This window comes from Bombyx mandarina, chromosome 24 (assembly GCF_030267445.1).
Source record: "Bombyx mandarina strain Sakado chromosome 24, ASM3026744v2".
Taxonomy (NCBI): domain Eukaryota; kingdom Metazoa; phylum Arthropoda; class Insecta; order Lepidoptera; family Bombycidae; genus Bombyx; species Bombyx mandarina.
The window spans coordinates 11584771-11603930 of NC_143230.1; the positions used below are offsets into that span (position 1 = coordinate 11584771).

A 19160-nucleotide genomic window follows, 5' to 3' on the forward strand; every position below is an offset into this window, starting at 1 on the left:
ACTTTGGTGGAATTTTATTTATCCGGAACCCCAGCGCGTAAGAGTACTAACGTATCTGCCTTTTGACTGTTTTTTAATGTAAAGTTTTGGTGTGCAGTAAAGTGGTCTCTCTCTCTCTCTCTGTCTCTCTCTCACGGTCGAGTGGTTCGCGAGACGCTCTGTCTATTCTCTCACTCTCGCTCCTACTAAATCATTAGTGTAACATAATGAAATACTAATTTTATCTATATCTATATCTATACTAATATTATAAAGAGGAAAGATTTGTTTGTTTGTTTGTTTCGAATAGGCTCCGAAACTACTGGACCGATTTGAAAAATTCTTTTTCCATTAGAAGCCGACATTGTTCCTGATGAACATAGGCTACTTTTTAAATTTTTCTTTATATTTTATTTTTTGGTTTCATGTGTGTTTTAATGTTTCCGAAGCGAAGCGAGGGCGGGTCGCTAGTTTATTATTAAAAAAAAAAGAACACAATATTCCTAACCTAAAAGTACATGTTATTATCCGCAACACGCTTCGTCAGATTACAGAAATAAAGTTATCAGCAAGTAGCTTCGTCAAAAAGTACAATACTTACTTTCAGCTGCAAGGGTCGTCATAAATACTATATTGTATCTTTTCTCTCTAGCCGTAACGAATCTATTGATCGAGTTAAATGTTTACTCTCAACGCGCCTAAAGAAGTTTGTTTCACTTCGATATCAATTCACAGAACTTCGCTCTGCGTGTTCCCATCAAAGGGTCAATTTAAATTAGCAAGAAAATCCAACTAAAAATAGAAAATAAATTTGAATTAAAAATAGTGTAAGAAAAAATTATTTTATTGTAAAAAATCGTGGGGTGCTTTTCAGGATATTATCGAAATAACCCTTCTACTCATATGTGTTCATAAAATATTTATAATTCAAATTTATTTTCTATTTTTTATTATTGGATTTTCTATAAAAGCGTATTTTGTTAGTTTTTTTAAACTATTATTTATTTTTCATTTTTTAGTTGAATTTCAATATTTAGAAGATTTTTTTTTAATATTTAATTGTCATCGGTCCTTAATAAGTATACCAAATTTCGAGTCAATCCGACGTTTTGAAGGGGCTCAAGATCATGTTCATAGTTTCCGTTACTAACATACATACGTCTGAAGCTAATAAAAGCGTATTAAAAAACAAATTTCCTGTCAATCAATTTTTCTTTTCCTTATGTGATTAAAGCCTTCGTCAAACAGAACGCGTAATTAGCACGCGTCAGAGCGCTAAACTAACGCCGCGCTATGACGCCTACTATGGTAACATACCGTCAAACAGAGCCCCAGCGCTCTGTCGCGGCGTTAGGACGCTTTGAAGTCAGGCGTTGTAATTTTTTACAAATTTTATTTTAGCGTCCGAGTGAATGTGTATTAAAATACTAGATAATGCCCGAAAAAATTATATAAATAGTTAGAAAATACCTATGCTTATACAATGCCACATTTAAATTCTCACACTGCTATCGAAAGGCACTATGATTTGGCGAATGCGTTGCGTCAAGGAGCGTTAGACTCATCTAGTCAATTTGAAGAGCGCGACGTTAAGTACGCGGCGCTAAGTACGCGTTCTGTTTGACGAAGCCTTAAGATTACACCTTTGCACTCGAGAGATGATTTTTGCTTACCGCTTTGTTTGTTGCGAGGAAATTCGATGCGATGTGTAATAGCTATTCATGTTGCTTCATTTGATGTTGGTCATCTTGTTTATGTTTTTGATATCTCTGTTCTTATCGTTTTTTTGTTGTTGTTTGTAATTAAATCTTATGGTAAGCGATACTCACCTCTCGAGTGCAAATGATCATTATTTTTTTTTGCTCGCCGTCGCCTAGTTGTCGAAATTTGACTATAGTTAATTGGAATTATAAGTTTGAATACATTATTGTGGTTCTATTGTCGAAGATAAGCATTAAGCAATAACAAAAGTTTGACAATAACAAAGAGTCTATGTGTGCGTGTCAAATACATGGTAGTGTGTGTAATGTTTTCTTTATTGGTTATATGTGTTTTTAAGGCATAATTTAAAAAAAAAATTAGCATTCTGCACTTCTTCTCTATATTCTCTATAAGTGTGGAAAATTTCATGCTCCTCCGTCCGCGCAATTTCGTAAAAAGGGGTACTAAGTTTTTGCTTCACGTATTAATAAATAGTAGTATGTTAGGGACCGGGAACTCTAAATATATCCCCAATTATAAGAAATTAGCTGAAAATATGGACACCCAAGTTTCACACTGAATTACAGGTATGTATCATTAAGTATGTATGACACCAATAAAATAAAGTTATAAAAAATCTGTTTTTTTTTAAATGCCTATTTATACCTGTTGATTATCTGTAAAATATGCACCCTCGGTGATTTTCAAATTTAGTATTGCGCCCTTATGAACAAACAGGTTGCCGACCCCTGACTCTAGACAAATAATATTAAAGACAAACAATATTAATCTATTCTCAATTTGACCACAGACTTTAAGCAATAAACAAAAGAGTATACCTATATGCGTGTGTGTGCGTCAAATACATGGTAGTGTGTGTAATGTTTTTTTACTGATTTAATGTATTTTTTATGCATAATTTAAAAAAAAATTAACAATCTGCACTCCTTCTCTATATTCTCTATAAGTGTGGGATATTTCATGTTCCTCCGTCCGCGCAATTTTCGTAAAAATGGGTACAAAGTTTTTGCTTCACGTATTAATATATAGATTTCATAAATACATGTTTACTTTTAAAGATGTCAATAACGAAATAATAATTTTAATGCACAAAATCAAACTGGATCTTTAATTTCAATCAATGACGCCAATCATTTATTAGCATTTATAATTCGCAATAATTTAAAATTGGTACACGCCAAATAACTAGTTATTTAGATGTCAATTAACATATTGGCAACTTTAACGATTGTCAAGTTCTTTTTCTTCTCAACCTGTTTAGTTGGGACAATCGACGTATAAGGGTCCATGGGCATCGCAAAACGAATACCAACTTGGGCCTTGAAATTTTTTTTATCGCTTGGGTGAACGATCTCACAGCCCACCTGGTGTTAAGTGGTTACCGGAGCCCATAGACATCTACAACGTAAATGCGCCACCCACCTTGAGATATAAGTTCTAGGATCTCACGATCTCAGTATAGTTACAACGGCTACCCCACCCTTCAAACCAAACGCATTACTGCTTCACGGCAGAAATAGGCAGAGCGATGGTACCTACCCGCGCGGACTCACTAGAGAAAAAACTTGAGAAAAAACAAAAAAACAGGGCCGCTGAGTTTGTTTCGCCGGTTCTTCACAGGACTGTGGCTTTTTTGGAACCGGTGATAGAGCTAACATTGTTATTTATATTTTGACATTCAACAAGTGTGTCATACTGACATCTAAGTTGAAATAAATGATTTTGAATTTCAATTTTCAATTTGAATTTGAATTAGAGGTCCTACCACCAGTAACTCACTAGAGGTTCTACCACCAGTGTCAAACACTGGGTCACTTGGGTTCAAATGGCAATGGACCGGCCGCACTGGAGATCAATTTGAGAGGCTTATACTGTTACTAGCTGTACCCGTCCGCTTCGCTGGGCATATTAAAATTAACATTATTATTTCTCACCCCCACAAAGATTCTCATCATGAACGCCCCCGCAACTGGTGTAAGGAGTCCAACACTCATACAAATATTAGCCTACCCATTAAGTACATGTATTTTCTAAGTTTCAAGACAATCGGATTCATGTTTCAGTAGTTATAACGGAACATCCGTAAAAATCATTTATATATTAGTATAGATATAGATTATTTTCGGGTAAATATACCTCCCTGTATTATCACAACTTCAAATGCAGCTGTAGGGACAGGATTCACAAAATAATCAAACGAAAATACCTTATGATGAGCTTCAGTTAGCAAGAAGGCAAGATAATTTACCTTGGATCCCGCAACGAACTCAATCACAAAACAACGGGAGATGTAGGAACTTACAATTCCAAATTCCCTCCCTCTAAAACAATGGAGACTATAGAATCTCAGAGGGACTTAGCAAGAGAGCGAATAGGGTTATGCTATTTTTAAAAAGTAAATAAAACTTGTAAATAAATTAACACACATCAAATAGATTATGAAATATTTTCATACATTTACGAGTATTACTGAATTAACTTCGAATTGCTGTAATTTACAATTTAGATTTACTTAAATACGAAAAAACGCGCACTCTGATTTTACGTTTTGTTTGTAATTAAATTAGATTTTAATAAGAGACGTTCTCTTAACGTCGCGACACGATGCAAACTGACTTGTGAGGTTATCGTGTTGGTAAGCCTTCGGTTTGACTACGGGCGGGCAACGAAGCGAAAGCGTGCCATCTAGTTGTAGCGGGCTTAGCTTGGACAGTCTGTGTAGAGTCGTCGCTCAATAAACAGAATACGTGAAGCAAAAACTTAATACCCCTTTTTACGCCAAAGCGCGGACGGATGAGTATATATAGAGAGTATATATAGATAAGGAGTGCAAAATGTAATTTTTTTTTTAATTATGCATAAAACCTGAGACCTTAGAGCCATATCGCAAGGTGGGTGGTGGAATTTACGTTGTAGTTGTCTATGGGCTCCGGTAACCGCTTTACACAAGTTTTTTTTTATTGCCCTTGTAGGCACACGAGCATACGGCCCACCTGATGGTGAGTGGTTACCGTCTCCCATGGACTTCAGCAATGCCAGCCGTGGCCGTGAGCTCGTCCACGCATCTAAGCAATAAATAAAAAAATGCCGTGATACACCTCGAGCCATAGATTCCAAATCATTACATTAAGCATATATATGTCGAAAGTAGTGATACCAGCATCGACTCTCTTTTTTTTCCTACCTTTGCTGATAGCCTTGAGAGGCTATTTCAGCTTCTCCTTGACGTGTACCACCGGATCGGAAACGCGACCCACTAAGAAGATCCGGCGAGAAACTCAGTGGGCTGTGTCTATGGGTTAATTTACTCGTCGAGCCCTTCATCACAAGCGACGGTTTGGGCGAGGACATATAACCTGACTCCAGCACACACTCCGCGCGCTTTTTAGTAAATAAATACTTCGTCCGCTACCCGCTTGTAGTAAAACCTCGGCGGGACCATGTTTGCGGTCATGTACGGACGCGCGCAACATGTGACGACATGATAGGTTAGGCTAAGAGCTTGCAATTGTTAATTAAAGAGTCCCTGACTTAGAATTATTGAAATTGATGTACGATTATAGAAGGCGTGTGGGAAGCGTTCTTAATAATCTATATATTAATACGTGAAGCAAAAACTTTGTATCCCTTTTTACGAAAATTGCGCAGACGGAGGAGTCTAAAATTTTCCACAATTATAGAGAATATAGAGAAGAAGTGCACAATGATAATAGTTTTTTAAAATAATGCATAAAAGATACATTAAATCAATAAAGAAAACATTACACACACTACATTCCATGTATTTGTCGCACACACGCATGCATACTATTTATTGTCAAACTTTTGTTCTTGACGCCTGTTGTCAAGTTGAGTAGCCTTGGCGAAATTTGTGATTATAGAAGTATAAAATACAATCATAATAGTGTACAAACTTACAATTCCAATTAATTATAGTCGAATTTCGACTACTGCAGGACCTCTAGTAATAATAAATACACTGAGAAAATACAAAAATATATACCACTAGCAGATGAAATACGTCAAATGTGGCACCAACACACCGTTAAAATTAAACCCATAATAATTTTATCAACCGGACTCATTCCAAAATCATTACACACATCGCTCTCAGAACTTGATCTTAATAAATATTCATACATAGCTTTACAAAAATCTGTAATAATCGACACCTGTTCCATAGTGCGACGATTCCTTATATCCACTACTCAAACCCCTACAACACTACACAATGAACCAACTCACTTGGCGTGCTAGGTTCACATTTACCAGCATTAGCTGAGAAAAAAAAAATTATCCATAACCCACAATAATAATAATAATTACATTTATTTACTCCATAATACAAATAACTTTTCAATTAACATAACATAAAAATTGTAATTCTAAACAATACTACAATATATTAAACTGACACAGTGGGGATAAAAAGGCCGCGGCTCAGCTTTGTGATAGCTATAAAATAAAATATAAACTATAAAATACAGGAATCAAATCTTTCATAACGCAATTATCTTGCTGAATGATGAAAACAATGATTGAAATGGATATTTCGGTTTGAGTAAACGAAATTTTAAAGTCGATTTAATGTTCTTATAGAAAAATAGACGACAGTTATCAGAACATTAAAAAATGTCATCATGTCTCAAGGTGGGTGGCGGCATTTACGTTATAGATCGGGAAAACTGTATTAAAATCTAACAGAAGAAATGGATTATACTATCTTGAATTTGATAAACCGGAAGATACAGCAAACTTCGCGCCTAGTGATGAAAGCGAAATTATGAAATGGCACAAGAAATTAGGTTAAAAGTAATGGTTAAAAATAAAATGATGCGAGGACTCGACTTTAAAGAAAGTCTATGGGCTCCGGTAACCACTCAACACCAGGTGGGCAGTGAGCTCGTTCACCCATCAATGCAATAAAAAAAGCTGTAATATCCCCTCAAGGCTATCAATCAGCATAGGTCGGAAAATATTGTCAAGCGTATTCGTTAACAAAACCGTGCCTGGCTCCTGATATATAATCACTTAAGTCTGCCTTTTCGGGGTGACCGTGAAAACAGGATTTAATTTTGCCGACGTTTATACATAGAATTTATTCACCGGTTTCAGATATCGGAGCATAAACTAGTTTTCTTTTTAATACAAAAAAACGAAGACAGAAGAATCCTAACATATTTTTTGCTGTTGTTATTTATTTATTCTTTATTTATACTTTTTTTTTCAGTTCCTTTTTACAAAAAAAAACCATAACATTTTGTTAGTAAGAATTACTTATAAATCTATGTTAGTAACTTAAAAATCTAACACATAACTTTCTTTTTTTTTTATTGCTTAGATGGGTGAACGAGCTCACGGCCCACCTGGTGTTGAGTGGTTACCTGAGCCCATAGACATCCACAACGTAAATGCGCCACCCACCTTGAGATACAAGTTCTAAGGTCTCAAGTATAGTTACAACGGCTGCCCCACCCTTCAAACCGAAACGCATTACTGCTTCACGGCAGAAATAGGCAGGGTGGTGGTACCAACCCGCGCGGACTCACAAGAGGTCCTACCACCAGTAATTATGCAAATTATAATTTTGCGGGTTTAATTTTTATTACACGATGTTATTCCTTCACCGTGGAAGTCAATCGTGAACATTTGTTGAGTACGTATTTCATTAGAAAAATTAGTACCCGCCTGCGGGATTCGAACACCGGTGCATCGCTTCAACACGAATGCACCGGACGTCTTATCCGTTAGGCCACGACGACTACTATAACTATAACTATCAAACATACATAATATATCATTACAATTCTTTCCTTCCAAAGGATTTTTCCTGCTGCAAAGGAAATTGATTAGCCGTCCCTCGATCTTAGTCGATATGATGTTCAGAAGACTGTTACCACTGTCACACACTCGACGCAATAACGATGCACTTCTCTTCCGCTTTATAGCAAAAAAGTCATCTGTGCGAGATGTCGCAGACTTTGTGGATGCACTACAAAAGCCATTCCCGATCCTGCGGACAGAATGGAAAGCAGTCGACGTCGCCCCAAACACGTCATTTCGGATCCTCCCGATCCACTAACGGTGATTTTAGGTACCTCAAGCACCGGTCATCGTTCCCGCCGAACCCGTCGCTTGCGACGAAGGGCTCGACGAGTAAATTAACCCTCAGACACAGCCCACTGAGTTTCTCGCCGGATCTTCTCAGTAGGTCGCGTTTCCGATCCGGCGGTAGATTCTGCGAAGCACTGCTCTTGCTAGGGTACGTGTTAACAACGTCGTCAGGTTTGAGCCCCGTGAGCTCACCTACTAGTTAAGGCGACACTGATATAGCCTCTCAAGGCTATCAGCTTAGGTAGGAAAAAAAAACAAAAGCGCGGCAGTGACAACATCTTCCTAAACGCATTATTATATTGAACACTTAGGACATTGCAAGCTCTCCGCGTATATGCGGCCCACAGACTAGTGACGTAAAAATTCTGGCAATAATAGTAGTAGTTTTATTTTTCCAAATGGAAAGGCAAAGGTATCATACCATACAGCCTAATCTTTTATATTTTTTTTTAAAAATAAAATATGATATTATGAAATGAAGTTGATTAATATGAATCATAGTATGAAATTAAAAGAAATAAAATGATATGATATGGGATATTTTTATGAAAAATGATAATATGGAGTGAATTGAAATGAAGATGATTAATTAGAGACATTAATCATCTGGGATGAAGTTAAATGAAATGAGTTGAGATGATATGGGATGAAATATAATCTCAGTAAAATGGTGATCATTTACTGAGATTTTTTCAGTGGACTTTTTGGAGGATCCCGGGAAGTTACGTCCAGCGGCTTTGTTTCATTTTCCCACACTTGTCCACTTTCACAGATATTAAACAGTTAATAAACCACCATTATTACACATTTAAACCTGAAGAAACACTAAATAGACAAAATAAAACAAATCACAGACAACTTCACTCCTCGCGTTCCCGCCAAAAAGTCCTTCTGGCAATAAGCTTTAAAAATTGTAACTTTGACATAGCTATCGCAACCAGTAAATCTAGTTTATGGTTTTTTTTAATTATGTTTTATTAGTGTCGTATCTATACTTCACTACATAATAAAAAACAAAGTCACTTTCTCTGTCCCTATATCCCTATGTATGCTTAAATCTTTAAAACTACGCAACGGATTTTGATGCGGTTTTTTTTAATAGATAGAGTGATTGAAGAGGAAGGTTTATAAGTATAATAACATTCATTAAATAATGGACAAATCAATAATAAATTACCGCTTCCGAAGCGAAGCGAGGGCGGGTCGCTAGTAATATTATAAATCCGAAGAGTTTGTTTAAACGGGCTAATCTCAGAAACTACTGGACGGTTTAAAAAAATATTTCAATGTTAGAAAGCCCATTTATTGAGGAAGGCTATAGGCTATAACATCATGGTAAGACCAATACAAGTGGAGCACCAATAAAGAATGTTTCAAAATAAGGGTTTAAATAGCTCCCTAACATTCTACAATTCAAAATTATTTTCACTTTCTACGTAAATGAAGTGGGGAGTAAAATTCAGTGTTATGTCAAAGTAACTATTTCATGCGGACAGAGTCGCGAGCTATGTAATATAATATTTTAAGGAATTAATTTAAAAATAACAAAGGTCAAGTTTTTCTGTGTGTTCTTCCCTCTAATTTATCAGTTAAGTTGGTCACATCTATCTATACTTAGTCTGGCCATAAATACTGTTACAATTAAAAATAAACAAAATATTACATTTAAATTTGGAATCTGTCATTTTTATATGATTGCTCATTGAGTTTTCTCATTTTGGCGCCAATACATTGTACAATATTTTGCGATATTAAAATGGAGTGGGGTGATAAAGAGAACCGAATCGCTGTGATTGCATTACACAAAGTAGGTGTGGAGCCAAATGCAATTTTTAAAACTCTCCATACGCTTGGTATTAGTAAAATGTTTGTGTACCGGGCTATTAATAGGTGCAATGAGACCTCCTCTGTTTGTGACAGAAAAAGATCTGGCCGTCCACGTAGTATTCGTACGAAAAAGGTGGTCAAAGCAGTAAGGGAAAGAATTCGAAGAAATCCTGCCCGAAAGCAAAAAAATTTATCTCGGGAGATGAAGATAGCACCTAGAACCATGTCGCGTATTTTAAAAGATGGCTTAGGACTTGCAGCCTATAAGAGACGTACTGGTCATTTCTTAACTGATAATTTAAAAGAGAATAGGGTGGTAAAATCGAAACAACTACTGAAGCGGTACGCAAAGGGAGGTCATAGAAAAATTTTGTTTACGGATGAGAAAGTTTTTACATTTGAGCAACATTTTAACAAACAAAATGACCGTATCTCTAAGGAAGCTTCCCAATTAGTCGACAGAGTGCAACGTGGGCACTATCCGACTTCAGTGATGGTTTGGTGGGGTATTAGCTATGAAGGAGTGACTGAGCCATACTTTTGTGAAAAAGGTATCAAAACATCGGCACAAGTGTATCAAGATACCATTCTTGAGAAGGTAGTGAAGCCCCTTAACAATACCATGTTCAATAATTAAGAATGGTCCTTCCAGCAAGACTCGGCGCCAGGTGATAAAGCTCGGTCTACGCAGTCTTGGTTGGAAACGAACGTTTCGGACTTCATCAGAGCTGAAGACTGGCCGCAGTCTAGTCCTGATCTTAATCCGCTGCATTATGATTTATGGTCAGTTTTAGAGAGTACGGCATGCTCTAAAAGCCATGATAATTTGGAGTCCCTAAAACAATCCGTACGATTGGCAGTCAAAAATTTTCTCATGGAAAGAGTGCGTGCTTCTATTGATAACTGGCCTCAACGTTTAAAGGACTGTATTGCAGCCAATGGAGACCACTTCGAATAAGCTTTTTATACTTTAAATTGTTTTATATTTATGTATTAAACTAACACACTGTAAAAGTAATAAATGTTATTCGCAAAAGATTTTTTTTTGTACTTAGTCTGGCCATAAATACTGTTACAATTAAAAATAAAGTTATATTAAGACTAAGTATATACAGCTACGTAATAATTCTGGTCTCTAAATCGGTCAACTAACCTCTCGCCTCCCTGAGGGCTCTGGCGGCGTGCCTGTGGTTGTTCTTCTCGGCCAGCGACAGGGCGGTGTCGCCCCCACTGTCTGTAATGTGCAGCGAAGCGCCGGCCTTCAACATCGCCCTGATGTTCTCCACGTGCCCCCGCTCTGCCGCTATGTGGAGAGCTGTCTGGGAGTACACATTGTTTTATAGAATAACTAGCGACCCGCCCTCGCTTCGCTTCGGAAACTGTAATTTATTGATTGAATTATTGATTTATTGAATTATTGATTTCTCCACTATTTAATGGATGTTGTTATACATATAAACCTTCCTCTTCAAACACTCTATCTATTAAAAAAAACCGCATCAAAACCTGTTGCGTAGTTTTAAAGATTTAAGCATACATAGGGATATAGGGACAGAGAAAGCGACTTTGTTTATACTATGTAGTGATATAGTGTGGAGTGGTGTGGTATGGCGTGGCATGGCGTGGTGTGGCGTGGCGTGATTTGGCATGGCGTGGTCTGGTGTGGCGTGGCGTGGTGAGATATGGCATGGTGTGTGGTGGCATGGTGTGGCGTGGCGTAGTGTGGTGTGGTTGTAGAGCAGCTATCCAATCCAGAAGACTTCTGCATTGTGAGCTAACGTAACGCTCTCCCATCGAAACATTTCGATCGGATACTATTCGTGTTAAAAAAAAAATGACTTAACAAAACAAAGTTAAGTAAACAAACATAAGAAGAAAAAAACTACTTCGTCAAAATTAATAATTGCAAATAAACATGCTTTAACAAAAACTGACTTCAAATAGAAAAAAAAGATATTCCAAAGCAAATTAACATACACTAAAAACAATAATCATCGAAATCGGTTGGCGTCATATTGATTTATTCATCTATTTGTCGCGCACGTACTTAATGCAAAGGACAATGCCCAAAAGTGGGCCAACTTCATGACAAAACTATTTGTACTTGAAAAACTATGTCTTATTTTTTCATGTTGTTTAGTTTATGTATCAACATTTCTTTCACCCTGGCATTGTTTTACAAAAAAATTAATTACTTATTTGATAACATCCCAAAACTGAGTGCCATAGTTTTTAAATTCGCCAATAGACAAAGGGCAAATTAGCCCATACAGCCTTATAGTAAACCTATATGCTGACAAACGAAAGAGTTGTCTGTGACTTGAACAACAAATTTAAAAAAATAGCTAATGGTTATAATTCACAGACTTATTAGTTTATTATTGTTTAATTCAATATTTATGTATTGTAATAATAATAATTACTTAAAACCATGAATTATTTAATATTTTTAGATATTATTGATTCCATTAGTAAAAATCTCAATGGCCTACCATTACTCTATTCTTATTTTAAATGATCAGAGAGTTTTGGCAGCAACCCGAGTGAAGCGTCACTTGAAGTTTTATTTTAATGTTTTTTTAAATAGTTTATTGTGAAGTATAATATACAAATTGGGTGTTGTTTTGTGTATTAAACGTCAATAATCGTTCGCGATTATTGAAGCATTGGAATAAAACTGTAGCTAACATAACAGTGACAGATTTTTTTTTTCAAGATAAAAGGTCTGCGGAAATTCACGCTCACTCAATGTGCTATTCATCGAGTTGACGTCAAAACAACCAAAAAGCAATAACAAGAGATACACCGGTTTTTAAAAACATAAAAAAATATAAAAAATATAACTACGCCAGACTAGGCTGTATAGGCTACGCTCTTTGCCTGCTTGTTGGCGAATTTAAAAACAACAACAACAATATCGTTGCCGGTTTCCGGATTTCATTTCATTTTATTATTCGCCCTCGCTTCGCTTCGGAAACATTAAAACACAAATGAAACCAAAAAAATAAAATAATTGTTTTTTTTTAAAAAGTAGCCTATGTTCATCAGGGACAATGTCGGCTTCTAATGGAAAAAGAATTTTTCAAATCGGTCCAGTAGTTTCGGAGCCTATTCGAAACAAACAAACAAACAAATCTTTCCTCTTTATAATATTAGTATAGATATAGATGAGGATATAATAATAATAAAATGTACGTAAGGGCTTATTTCTAGCAACATTAAACACAATTAACTTATTTAATACTGTAAATAATGATGAGAGCGATTATTGATTTCGAAGAAAACAATTAACAACTTAATTTTAGCTGCAGAAAAAAACAGTTTTCTCTTAAACCTGGGTGAGAATATAAAAATCGTTTTCTGAGTCAAATCAAACCCGCAAAATTATAATTTCCGTAATTACTGGTGGTAGGACCTCTTGTGAGTCCGCGCGGGTAGGTACCACCACCCTGCCTATTTCTGCCGTGAAGCAGTAATGCGTTTCGGTTTGAAGCGTAGGGCAGCCGTTGTAACTATACTGAGATCTTAAAACTTATATCTCTAGGTGGGTGGCGCATTTACGTCGTAGATGTCTATGGGCTCCAGTAATTACTTAACACAAGGTGGGCTGCGAGCTCGTCCACCATCTAAGCAATAAAAATAAAATAAAATAAGCTGGATGAGAGAAGCCGAGGATCGTGCTTAGTGGCGTGCAATTGTAGAGGCCTATGTCTAGCAGTGGACTGGTATAGGCTGAGAGCTGAGAATGATGCTTGAAACCGTTCAGTATTTGTATGGCCTACCTTCCCGCCGGCTGACGAGTCGCATCTAGCGTCTACATAAGCTCCAGCACTACAAAGCGCGGACAGACAGGCGCTTCGCTCGGCGAGCGCGGCCGCGTGCAGGGCGCTACGGCCGTGTGTGTCGCGTGCGTCAACCTCAGCCCCATTGACTATCAGCTCTTGCAACAGTTCCAAGTTGTCCCACAGAGCGGCCTGTGAAATAGATTTCATTGATAGCATTTTTTTATAGCTTAGATTGGTGGATGAGGTCACAGCCCACCTGGTGTTAAATGGTTACTGGCACCCATAAACATCTACAACAAAAATGCGCCATCCACCTTGACATATAAGTTCTAAGGTCTCAGTATAGTTACAACGGCTGCTCCCCAACCTTCAAACCGAAACGCATTACTGCTTCACGACAGAAATAGGCAGGGTGGTGGTACCTACCCGTGCGGACTCACAAGAGGTCCTACCACTAGTAATTACGCAAATTATAATTTTGCGGGTTTGATTTTTATTACGATGTTATTCCTTCACCGTGGAAGTCAATCGTGAACATTTGTTAAGTAGGTATTTCGTAAGAAAAATTGGTACCCGCCTGCGGGATTCGAACACCGGTGCATCGCTACATACGAATACATCGGACGTCTTATCCTTTAGACCACGACTTCATACTTTCTAGTGTCTTGACCTATTGATTCCGTCATTAGGATTGGAATGCGTGACGCGGTAATAAATACCTACTAGGGGTCCCGCGGTAGTCGAAATTCGACTATAATTAATTGAAATTATAAGTTTGTACACTATTGTGGCTCTATTGTCAAAGACTATTATCTATACTAATCTATACTAATATTATAAAGCTGAAGAGTTTGTTTGTTTGAACGCGCTAATCTCAGGAACTATTGGTCCGATTTGAAAAATTCTTTCAGTTTTAGATAGCCCATTTATCGAGGAAGGCTTGTATTATATGCTATATAACATCACGCTAAGACCAATACAAGCGGAGCACCAATAAAGAATGTTTCAAAATCGTGTTTTTTTTCCCCTTTTGAGAGCTTCCGCTGCGTGCGCTGCAGAAACGATTAAAGTTTCGCTAAAATAATGTATGACAGAAATGTTCCCCTTTAAAAGATCTAAAGAAAGTTCGCGATAGCATATGTCTATATGTTAAGGTTGGCTCTCTATAGCGTTTTTTATGCTAACCAAAATTGTTCTAAAATAAAGCATTATTTGCGAACTATTCCACGCGGACGAAGTCGCGGGCAAAAGCTAGTACTTCTATAATCACAAATTTCGCCAAGACCACACCATAGACAAATATTGGGTTGTTCAGAAAGTAATTTGGTTTTTTTTTAATGGAAATATACCCATACATCGGGCTTCGAGGATAATCGCAGACCTTTCAAGTGGTCACAAACTGTTGCATTTGATAAATTTAACCTCAATCCGATCTCACGTGTTGTTATTCATCGGTTCGCATCAACTAATACCTTTATCGCGTCTTTATCAGCTTCAACCGGCCTTTCAGAACGTGGTGCATCTTCGACATCAAAATTGCTAGATCGAAATTTAGCGAACCAGTTCTAGTACTGGCGTTTTTTTTCTATTGCTTAGATGGGTCGACGAGCTCACAGCCCGTCTGGTGTTAAGTGGTTACTGGAGCCCATAGACATCTACAACGAAAATGCGCCACCCACCTTGAGATATAAAGGTCTCAAGTATAGTTACAACAGCTGCCCTACCCTTCAAACCGAAACGCATTACTGCTTCACGGCATAAATAAGTAGGGTGGTGGTACCTACCCGTGCAGACTCACAAGAGGTCCTACCACCAGTAACTGCGTACTGTCAACACACCTTTGTTTGTATTGAATAGGCTCCAAAACTACTGAACCGATTTGAAAAATTCTTTCACTGTTTGGAAGCTATGCTATCCCCGAGTGACATAACTTATAGTATATTTTTAAAGAAATTAGAGATCCTTACTAAAACTCCAATATTGTAACCCAAGGTGTAAAAAAATACCTAAAATATTCCTTAAATCGCGTGCGCTGCGAATGCTATTGATAATAGAATAAAATAATATACTACGACTTTGCAGAACACATCATTACTTACAAAAAGTGTGTCAATGGGTCAGCTAATAAGACATAATTTAACGAATTTTGCGGCTTAAACTTGCATTTCTGATACTTTACAGCAGGGATCGGAGACCTGTTTGTCTATAAGGGCGCAATACTAAATTTGAAAATCACCGAGGGTGCATATTTTACAGATAATCAACAGGTATGAATAGGCATTTAAAAAAAAAACAGATTTTTTATAACTTTATTTTGTTGGTGTCATACATAATGATACATAATATAATTCAGTGTGAAACTTGGGTGTCCATATTTCCAGCTAATTTCTTATAATTGGGTATATATTTAGAGTTCCCGGTCCTTAAACAATTATCTAAATTTGTAGCAGTAGTTTTAAATGCCCGGTCTACGCGTGGTCTAGTCGAAATACGATCACACACTAACAAAAAATACGTGCGTGTTATTAGATACGCTCAAGGTTAGCAAACTGCTAATCTATGCACAATCCTAAACTCAACTGACTACTTGCTGTATATCACCGTTTGACAAGAGTAAGTAAATCGCTCTGGCTGTCATACATTTACATTAGTCCAGCGAGGGCGCTTTAAAAATTGATCGGGGGCGCCTCGTTGCCTACCCCTGCTTTACAGCTTCCGTGGTAGCAGAGGACTCAGGTTTTACTCGTCGACATTTGAATACAGTGCTAACTACCCTCGTATTTTCTAAAGCAAGTTTCTAGACATTTACGTTTCGCGGACTGCATCTTCGAGTCTGACGGCCTTGTAGGAGCAGGCGGAATGGTAGTATCCACCGGCGTGAGCTTTTCGACTCTGGTCAATGTCTGTTGACGATCGCAATATGAGGGTATAATAATCTGAAGAAGCCTTTACACCATCCAAGGTAAGCTATCGGGTGGTATTAGCCGAGGCCAAATCTGGCAGAGCGTGAGAGAGCTGTCTCCATTTCATTTCTCCGGGGGGTAGGGAAGATGCTGAGAAACTTGTGACCTTACCCCGCTGCTTGTCTCGATAGACTACTGAACTGAGACTCGGATGGCTTCTTGAGCGATAGCCAGTTTTAATCTTTTTTTTTGTTATTGCTTAGATTGGTGAACGAGCTCACGGCTCACCTAATGTTAAGTGGTTACCGGAGCCCATAGACATCTACAACGTAAATGCCGCCACCCACCTTGAGATGTAAGTTCTAAAGGTCTCAGTATAGTTACAACGGCTACCTCGCACTTCAAACCGAAACGCATTACTGCTTCACGGCTGAAATAGGCAGGGTGGTGTTACCTACTCGTGCGGACTCACAAGAGGTCCTACCACCAGTATAAAAGGAGCTAAGTTGTGCGAATTGTTTTATTTTGTTAATTTAGTGTTTTTTCAGGTCTAAATGTATAGCTTCTCGGATCCTTCGAATAAATCAACTGAAAAAATCTCATAATCAATAACCACCATTTCACAGACTTTATTTGAAACTTAATTTGGTCTCATTAAATTTCATCATTTTTTGTTTTGTTCTTTAGATGGAAAGCCGAGCTCACGGCCCGTCTACTTCTAAATGGTTTCCAGAATCCATAGAAATCAAACTATGTACCCGTGCGGACTCAAAAGACCGGTCATCGTTCTCGTAGGGCTCGAGTAAATTAACCCTCAGACATAGCCCACTGAGTTTCTCGTCGGATCTTCTCAGTGGGTCGCGTTTCCGATCCGGTGGTAGATTCTGCGAAGCACTGCTCTTGCTAGGGCCAGTGTTAGCAACGTCATCAGGTTTGAGCACCGTGAGCTCACCTACTAGTTAAGGCGACGCTGGTATAGCCTCTCAAGGCTATCAGCTTAGGTAGGAATAAAAAATAAAAATAAAATTTTCAAAAGATGCCTCAACTTACACAAATTAAAATTTTTGCAGGTTTCATATTTACTAAACTGTCTGTTAGTATCGTAAATATCTGTTGAGTATGTACATATTTAATTAGAATAAATTGTACCCGCCTGCAGGATTCGAACACCGGCACTCTTACATCGCTCGAAGCGAATACACCGGGAGTCTAATCCTTTAGGCCTTTGATTTGATTTGATTTGACTTCGTCTAATTTAATTTGCATAAAAGAGAATATTATGATACAGAATCTGAAGTAAATGAAATAAATAAATAAAATTATTATGCACTATTTATTTAACAATTGATTTATTATTATTAAATACGACATTGGCATCAAAGGCGTGGCAAAAAGTCGGATGTCATAATTACAAAAAAATATATAGATTAAAATAAAAATTTAATCGGTTTCCCGCCATTTTTCTATTGTTTTTCTGTCCGCCACAAATGAGTCATTCTATAGACGAAATTTCACACCTTTTTAAAGTTTTATTACGGAACAGGGAAAATACGACACAAAAAATAATTTGTCATTATGAGTATCATACGCGTTTAAAGGATTTTTTATGTCAATTAAAATACCATATGTTGCTTATCAAAAGGTGCCATTATCATTTTTTTAAATGCAACATTAGCATGCATAAATCAAAATATAGCCACAGAGCAACGAATTAACCAGCAAAAGCTTTTTACTCATTTGAAAAGTCTGAACATACAAAAAAGCTCATCGACACGAAATCAACAATGTATTTATTTAGTGTATAAAATATGAAAAAACTTTTTCCATATTGTTTACTTATTTAGTATTATTTATTACATATTACTAACCATTTCACTACTATCAGTGACTATAGTCGACGGCTGAAAAGCACTAGAATGATTTAAGTACTCACTTTGGGTACTGAGCTGTTTTTGCTGCAAAACACTTTGCAGCGAGCCCTGGCTTAGGGAAAAGGTTATAGAATATTCATGTTAGATGTTTTAACCATTGCAGACAACACAATGTGAGTGCTGCTATCCACATTGAAACACTGTATTAGTCTAATTAGTGTTGTATTTGGTAAATGCTTACCTTTATTGTCACATAGCAAATCAATTACCATGCTAATTTGAATTACTAACATAATCAATATTACAACTCATATTATCTAGAAGCATACACCAATAAATCAGAATAAAAAGAAACAATAATTTATTTAATAATTTATAACTGAAATTAACAAAATAGCGCAGAAGAACATTAACACAATAGCGATAGTGTAAATTAATTATGAAAAAAGGTGAAAAAAATTTAATACATTTTAACTCATATAAAGTATGAGTCAACAGTGAGTTATGTATTGAAGAAATAACAAAACAACAAAACCGCTTATGCGACAGCACCTACTCATGATTAAACAGTGCATTCCATCAACTAAAATCGCCATCCTAAGCGTTTTTCAACCCAAATCCGACTTACTTGGTGCAGCAGACGACCTTGAAAGTTCTCCTCGTCCGGGGAGAGATCCATTATATTGAAATAGAAGGCAAAAACTAAAGTAAAACATACATTTCCGGCCTAAACGGGCGGTCAAGCGTTACGATTAGAACCTACATTACTCCCACTGTCCAAAAGTTACCATGCGAGAAATACTAGGAATCCATCACGGTATTGTATTTTGACTGTTTTTTTGTGTTCACTAAATTAATAACAATTTTATGAGATGAGGAATTGCAATTAAAAGTTGGATCTTTCAAATCCCGTTTTATTGATTTATTGTGCGGAAAATATTGACAGCTGATTGAAAACA

The 19160-nt window shown here is 37.0% G+C and overlaps 1 protein-coding gene across 1 annotated transcript in view; it reads right to left on the reverse strand.

Annotated features, from left to right (window-relative positions):
* Lrrk (Leucine-rich repeat kinase) overlaps nt 1-19137 on the reverse strand; it is a 90973-nt gene extending 71836 nt beyond the window's left edge. The window contains exons 1-3 of the mRNA XM_089737936.1: nt 18830-19137; nt 13425-13616; nt 10796-10961 (exon numbers count right to left, since the gene is read on the reverse strand). Coding sequence (XP_089594062.1) covers nt 10796-10961; nt 13425-13616; nt 18830-18880 — 409 coding nt within the window. The 5' untranslated portion in view covers nt 18881-19137. The remainder of the gene's footprint in view (nt 1-10795; nt 10962-13424; nt 13617-18829) is intronic.
* Between the last annotated feature and the right edge of the window lie 23 nt (nt 19138-19160).